The 7358-nt window shown below is 39.2% G+C and overlaps 1 protein-coding gene across 1 annotated transcript; it reads left to right on the top strand.

The window, feature by feature from the left end:
- The first annotated feature begins 321 nt into the window (after positions 1-321).
- On the top strand, positions 322-4751 carry LOC113151755 (acidic mammalian chitinase-like). The gene is made up of 12 exons (XM_026344676.1): positions 322-346; positions 461-487; positions 943-1147; positions 1251-1307; positions 2105-2270; positions 2362-2486; positions 2592-2715; positions 3679-3861; positions 3954-4070; positions 4169-4301; positions 4429-4477; positions 4556-4751. Exons 1-12 carry the CDS (start codon positions 322-324, stop codon positions 4749-4751), a joined length of 1407 nt encoding a protein of 468 aa, XP_026200461.1.
- The last annotated feature ends 2607 nt before the right edge of the window (positions 4752-7358 follow it).

Here is a 7358-nt window from a genome sequence, read left to right as displayed (position 1 = left end):
AGATACTGCAAAGATTTAGCACTTAAATGTGTTGCTTGCTTTTCTTTGATTGTATTTCTAGGAAATGAAATGAAATAGACAAATGTAAGTAAAAACCTATATTATTTGGCATGTACCCACAAACTGTGACTGTGAGTGTTTGCAGAATAATAAAGATATTTAACATTCCATATCAAACTAGTGTAAATGTCCCAAAATGACATTGTTGAATAGTTTAATAAGACAAAAAAATGTGTTGTACATTAAAATATTTGTAATAACTCAAATAAACCTTTGTGCTTTTTTGTCAAATTTGTGTCTTAGAAAAAAAAGAACCTCAAGATGACCAGGCTTACTATTTTGGCAGGTAAACTCCTGTCAGGCTCAAGTGCTGTATTTCATCATGATAGCTCTGTGACAATATGCATCATTATGTATTATTACTCTATTTATTTCTAAATGTAAATAATTATCTCCCTAGGTTTGTGCCTGCTGATGTGCCAGCTGGGTAAGTTCAACTTCGGTAAAGTTGGTGACACAATCAAAAACTACACTTTGCAGAGCTACATGTCTTTGAAGAATGTGTTCAGTTTTTTTGGGTCTGCCTTGAATTGGGTGCCCATATGAAGTCTGAATAGTGGCCTAAATATTTATCTTCTTCATACATGCTGTGAAAAGATTGCTTACTTAAAAATGACTTATTTAGGCTGAAGTCATATTGTCTTCAGATAAACATTTTGCACAGATGGAGGACTGTGGAGTTTGGTCCATGTTACTTACATAAGAACGATTGATTGAATGATGAATGATTACATCAAATAAAACACATTTCACTGCTCTTATGGGCACTTGACTATTGTTTTAAGTCAGACTTCAAAAATTACAAATCTGACCTTGAAGTACACAGTATAGTGTGTGGGGTTCATTGCTGACAGCCGTCTATTTCATGTCATTCCTCCCTAGCAACAACCTCCCAGATGGTGTGTTACTTCACCAACTGGTCCCAGTACAGACCTGGGACTGGAAAATACATGCCCCAAGATGTGGATCCCTTCTTGTGCACCCACTTGATTTATGCTTTTTCCATTATCAACAACCAAAATGAGTTGGTTACCTATGAATGGAATGATGAGGTCCTGTACAAGACCTTTAATGGCCTGAAGACCAAGTAAGAATTTGTCTTTCCACAAAAAAACATTAATACAGACATTAATCAAGCCTTTGTTAATTTAAATATTCGGCATTATGCAAACTACATCTATTCTTTTAAGGAACTCCAACCTGAAGACATTACTGGCTGTTGGTGGATGGAACTTTGGCTCAACTCAGTAAGTATTTTTAGTTTGCTAGTGCTTATTCAATTAGTGCTACTTTGAAAGCTTAGAATGCATCACATAAAGATGATATAATGACAAGATACACCATGAATGTTTATAGAAAAGTTATTACTCAAATAATAGTCTATACATAATAAAAGTCTATATAGGCCCAACATAGAGCTGAGTAGAAAACGCTGAGGGGAACAGGTCATGTGGTAAATATGGTATAATGTTGGTTCTGCAGCTGTAATTCCATCTTTACAACAACAAGGTCATGTCATACTCACCACTGAACTGCTCTCAACTCAAATTTTTCTTTTTTAACAAAAGGTTTGTTTTCGTACATTAATTCATTTCAGTGAATTGTTTGTTCTTTGTCATACACTGACTACACTTAAAAAAACCTTGATACTTTCTCATGTTGTTCACATAAAAAGCTGACATTTAAAGGGAGGGCTGCAAGACTTTCAGTGTAAACATTTTTTTTCATAGACAGATTAGGAAAAAGTTGGACCCTGAGCACAGGTAAAAGCTACCCCAGCTAGCATTCTATGTCTGTTTTTGGCCATTTTCAAATATGAAATATCAACACTAACAGCAAACAGAGGCTCTGGCCCAGGGGCCCCCATGACCTTTGGGCTTGTTTGGTTATGGTTTTATTCCTAAGTAAAATTGCAAAGTTTAATAATTGACATGACTATTGCTGTACTGGTAAGTTCTTGCAATCAGTTTTCATGACCGTTAGCTCAGATGCATTTAAAAAATGTATCCATTCTATTGAATAAATTACATACTAATTTCCCTAGATTCTCCATCATGGTGTCCACTCCAGCCAAACGTCAGACATTCATCCAGTCTTCTATCAAATTCCTGAGGACTCATGGATTCGATGGTCTGGATCTCGACTGGGAGTACCCTGGATCACGTGGAAGTCCCCCAGAGGACAAAAAGAGGTTCAGTCTGCTCTGCAAGGTGGGTCATGCACTTATAAACCTTAATAACCGTATATATTGTATTAAAAACATATTTCAGAAAGTGTCTTAACAACAAACTTCATTTGCAGGAACTTGCTGAAGCCTATGCAGCTGAGAGCAAGGCTACCGGCAAGCCTCAGCTAATGCTGACAGCTGCAGTGTCTGCTGGAAAGGGAACAATTGATGCTGGATATGAGATTGCTGAGATTGCCAAGTAATATTTTTTTAAAACTGCAAACCAATATTTTAAATCATTTGTTGTTTGATGATTGAATGGCTTGTTAGGTAGTCTTAATCAACTTTCCACTTACATTTTTAGGTATCTAGATTTCATCAACGTGATGACCTATGACTTCCATGGTGCTTGGGAAAGAGTCACTGGACACAACAGCCCTCTGTACCGTGGTTCACATGACAATGGTGACCTCATCTACTTCAACACTGTAAGAGGGTGCATAAAGGAGAGAAGAGTCCTAATCTTTATTTAATTATAGTATTACAGCACAAATGATGAAGGAACATGTGAAAGGGTAACTTGTAACTTGTCTGTGAGGCCCTGACTTAATTAAAGAGGAGAAATCTGGGTCTTCAGTAACAAAGACGGACTTTTTGCAGAGATGTCATGGCTCAAACAAGATGCATTTCATAAGATCTTAGAGGAAGAGCTGTTGATGCTCACTTGGGTGGAAAGGGCTAAAGAATTAGTAAAGAGTCTGGATTCTACTAGTCAAAAGAGAGGTCACCTAATCACACAAGATCACACTAAGAGCAAGACTTGTAATAGTGCATCAAGCAACAAGGAAACCTAGGGTAATGTCTAAGAAATCAAAGGCTACTCTGACAGTGGCTGATAGCAATATTTATGAGTCCATCACCAGGAAAACATTGAAAAAAACAGTGTACATAGACCTCAGCTGGTCCTTATTGTTGTTTGCTCAAGGTGATGTGGATAAACCAGAATGTCATTGTAAGAAGATTCTGTGGATGGATGAGACCAAAGTAAAAGCAACTTGTCTGGGTTTGTATTCCAGCATAAGACCCTTATTCAAGTGTAAAACTTGGTGAGGGCAGACCTTGGACCTGCTTTACTGCCTCTGGACCAGGGTGGCTTGCCATCAGTGAGGGAACTATGAATTTGAAGTTGCAAAAGCAAATTCTTCAAATTCTACAGGAAGGTTTTTGCTGCAAAATGGGGCCACACCAGTTACTGAAGGCATAGGTGTGCACATGTAGTGGATTTTCTTGGGTTGATGGTCCTAAAACCGTGTTCGGTTTTAGTTCTTTGCAGTGTTACCACTGATAAATGCATACCTTTTTGAAGCATTTTCTTTATTTTAACTTCTGGTTTTCCCAATGTCTAATCCATTATTGCTTGTGTCTATATCCTGCCTTTATTCCAATTTTAGGACTTTGCCATGAAGTACTGGAGAGACAACGGCACCCCAGTGGAGAAGCTAAGGATGGGTTTGGCTACTTATGGTCGTACTTTCCGTTTGACATCATCAAACACTGGCATTGGAGCCCCTGTTAGTGGCCCTGCCTCTGCTGGTCCATACACACGTGAAGCTGGATTTTGGTCCTACTATGAGGTAAAGTTCAAACAAAATAAAATATCACTACTTACACAATTACAAGAAAATGGACCATGTAACAATACCATGTGAATTATTTGTTCTTTTAGATCTGCACCTTCCTGAAGGGTACTACTGTTCAGTGGATTGAAGACCAGAAAGTTCCATATTCCACCAAGAACAATGAGTGGGTGGGCTTCGACACCAGGGAGAGCTATGAGATCAAGGTTAAAAAAAAACAGAAGACTGAAGGTTGAATTCAAGTCATAGAATGAATTCCTTGTTACTTACTAGTAACTGTTCTCTTTTATTGTTCAATCCACAGGTTCAGTACATGAAAGACATGAAGTTTGGTGGAGTTTTCATATGGGCCTTGGATCTGGATGACTTTAAAGGAGAGTTCTGTGGTCAAGGAAGCCATCCTCTGTTGTCGCATCTGCGCAAACTCATTGATGTTGGTATGTCTTGTTTTACAGACAAAGTTATCATAGAGAAGTTCATGGTCAGGTTTTGGGGAACTGGAGTGGTATTCTGTATGCAAGCCATATCTGACATTTTAGCATGTTTCCTTTATTTCTCTCACAGAGCTGCCTCCATCGACCACAACCAAGAAACCTGGTTTTTCTACCACAGCATCCGTCACTACTACAACTTCCAAACCTGTTGTTACCACTGCTGCACCATCTTCCACAACCACCCAAAAACCCAGCACCAACCCTGCTACATCTACCACACCGACCACCCCTAAGCCAGAAAGTGACTTCTGCAAAGACAAGCCAGATGGCATATATGCCAAACAAGGTGACAAGACCAGCTTCTACCAGTGCACAGGTGGAAAAACATACCTGAGAAGGTGTGGAGTTGGCACAATCTTTAACGACAGCTGTAAGTGCTGTGTGTGGCCCTAAGTGTGGAAGACTCTGACTGACCTTTCAGTACTGAATAAACAAGCTGAGGGTCTCTGCTTTGATTTTTGTTTTTTTAGCTATGAAAATCTATAACACTGATGTTTAGAAAAAACCTCTACATTCCTGAAAGTGAAAATTGGAAAAAACAACTGTATGTTCTATCTGAATAAATATGCTTTGACAACTTAAATTATACCGTATTTTTACATTTGTATATGGGGAATTCTATTCATAGAACATCCATAGGCAGTTTATGTGACAGATAAATTACATATTATTCTTTAGTCATAACAATGCTTTTGCTGAATTTTTGTGTGTAATTGGTTATAATTTCAAAAAGTATGAAAGGTATTTCCATGCTGTCATGGTTTTTAAAGCAAATCATCTGAGGCATGTCTAATTTACTTTTATATCTGAAACAGAATAATTGGTAAAGGGTTAAACATGCACACATAATTAGGTGCTTTCTGGATACTTTTTTATTTAAATATCCTATATTTTAATATCTTCTTTAAAGATATGTAAATAGCTAACAGGTAAGCTGCTCTCACTGCTATGTGTACGGCCATAAAACAGTCTTCCACCACATTTATGTTGTACAGTACATTCTACTGTGAAATGACTGTGAAATGACTGAAACAGCTAAAAAGACATCAAGATTTAAATTGAGGTACAACACTTTGGCATTAATGCCAAAAGTCAATTTGATAATGTTTGGATATTGCAGATTTCCATAACATGCTCAGAGCTGTAGCGCACCTCAATCCCCAAATAGTTGTGTAGTAAACATTATTGTAGTTAGCTATAAAAGGTTAGTTATACATATATATATATTAATCCATTCATGAACTGATTCAAATTGATTTAGATGATTTAAGGTCAATGGTCAAGGTCACTGTGACTTTAATTTAGTTTTTTCTTGTGAACATAATATCATAGGAATGCCGGAGAGGGTTTCTTCAAATTCTGCACAAATACTCAAAGTCAGGGTCAGATATGAACTGGTTAGATTTTGGTGGTCAAAGGTCACTGTGACCTCAGATCTGTCCCATCCATCCCTCACATGCTTGTGAATGTCATATCAAAGGATAGACTTGAGGAAGTGAAACACTAAAACATCACATGGTACATGAATACAGGGTCCATTGTCATGTTGTTTATGTTCAATAAAAGCTGAAAACATAAGACAAATGCAGTGTTCTTATTAAAACATAGATACTTCAGTCTCTGAGGTTCTGTTGTTTTGCATCTCACCATACAAAACAACTAAGTACTAATCATATGTTGAATAAAACACTCAAAAAAATCTATTACACAAGAGAGTTTTTAAAACTTTAATGGTATCAATATTTCTCATATAGATTTCATATACACTGCTCAAAAAAATAAAGGGAACACTAAAATAACTCAACCTAGATCTGACTAAATGAAATATTCTTATTAAATACTTTATTGTTTTCATAGTTGAATGTGCAGACAGCAAAATCACATAAAAATTATCAGTGGAACAAAATTTATTAACCCATGGAAGTCTGGATTTGGAGTCACACTCAAAATTGAAGTAGAAAAACACACCACAGGCTAATCCAACTTTGATGTAATGTCCTTAGAACAAATCAGAATGAGGCTCAGTAGAGTGTGTAGCCTTCACGTGCCTGTATGACCTCCCTACAACGCCTGGGCATGCTCCTGATGAGGTGGCGGTGGTCTCCTGAGGAATCTCCTCCCAGACCTGGACTAAACCATCCGCCAACTCCTGGACAGTCTGTGGTGCAACGTGGTGTTGGTGGATAGAGCGAGACATGATGTCCCAGATGTGCTCAATTGGTTTCAGGTTTGGGGAACGGGCGGGCCAGTCCATAGCATCAATGCCTTCGACTTGCAGGAACTGCTGTGCAGCCCTCCAAAGTAATGCCACCCCACACCATTACAGACCCACTGCCAAACCGGTCATGCTGGTGGATGTTGCAGGCAGCAGAACGTTCTCCATGGCGTCTCCAGACTCTGTCACGTCTGTCATGTGCTCAGTGTATACCTGCTTTCATCTGTGAAGAGCACAGGGCGCCAGTGGCAAATTTGACAATCTTGGTGTTCTCTGGCAAATGCCAAACGTCCTGCACGGTGTTGGGCTGTAAGCAAAACCCCCACCTGTGGACGTCAGGCCCTCATACCATCCTCAAGGAGTCTGTTTCTGACCGTTTGAGTAGACACATGCACATTTGTGGCCTGTTGAAGGTCATTTTGCAGGGCTCTGGCAGTGCTCCTCATGTTCCTCCTTGCACAAAGGCGGAGGTAGCGGTCCTGCTGGGTTGTTGCTCTCCTACGGCCTCCTCCACATCTCCTGATGTACTAGCCAGTCTCCTGATAGCGCCTCCATGCTCTGGACTCTACGCTGACCTACACAGCAAACCTTCTTGCCACAGCTCGCATTGATGTGCCATCCTGTATGAGCTACACTTCCTGAGCCACTTGTGTGGGTTTTAGACTCTGTCTCATGCTACCACTAGAGTGAAAGCACCACTAGCACTCAAAAGTGTCCAAAACATCAGCCAGAAAGCATAGGTACTGAGAATTGGTCTGTGGTCACTACCTGCAGAACCAGAACTT

The sequence above is a fragment of the Anabas testudineus genome, chromosome 5 (genome assembly GCF_900324465.2).
Source record: "Anabas testudineus chromosome 5, fAnaTes1.2, whole genome shotgun sequence".
Taxonomy (NCBI): domain Eukaryota; kingdom Metazoa; phylum Chordata; class Actinopteri; order Anabantiformes; family Anabantidae; genus Anabas; species Anabas testudineus.
The sequence above is the reverse complement of the archived record's forward strand: the minus strand, read 5'-3'. Positions and strand labels throughout refer to the sequence as shown.

What these genes read in the sequence shown, in the direction of transcription:
- LOC113151755 (XM_026344676.1), top strand. Translation starts at nt 322, where the DNA reads ATGACCAGGCTTACTATTTTGGCAG. An exon ending in TTTAATGGCCTGAAGACCAA is followed by an intron (nt 1,148 to 1,250) that starts GTAAGAATTTGT and finishes TATTCTTTTAAG; the next exon opens with GAACTCCAACCTGAAGACAT. An exon ending in CCTGGTTTTTCTACCACAGC is followed by an intron (nt 4,478 to 4,555) that starts ATCCGTCACTAC and finishes AAAACCCAGCAC; the next exon opens with CAACCCTGCTACATCTACCA.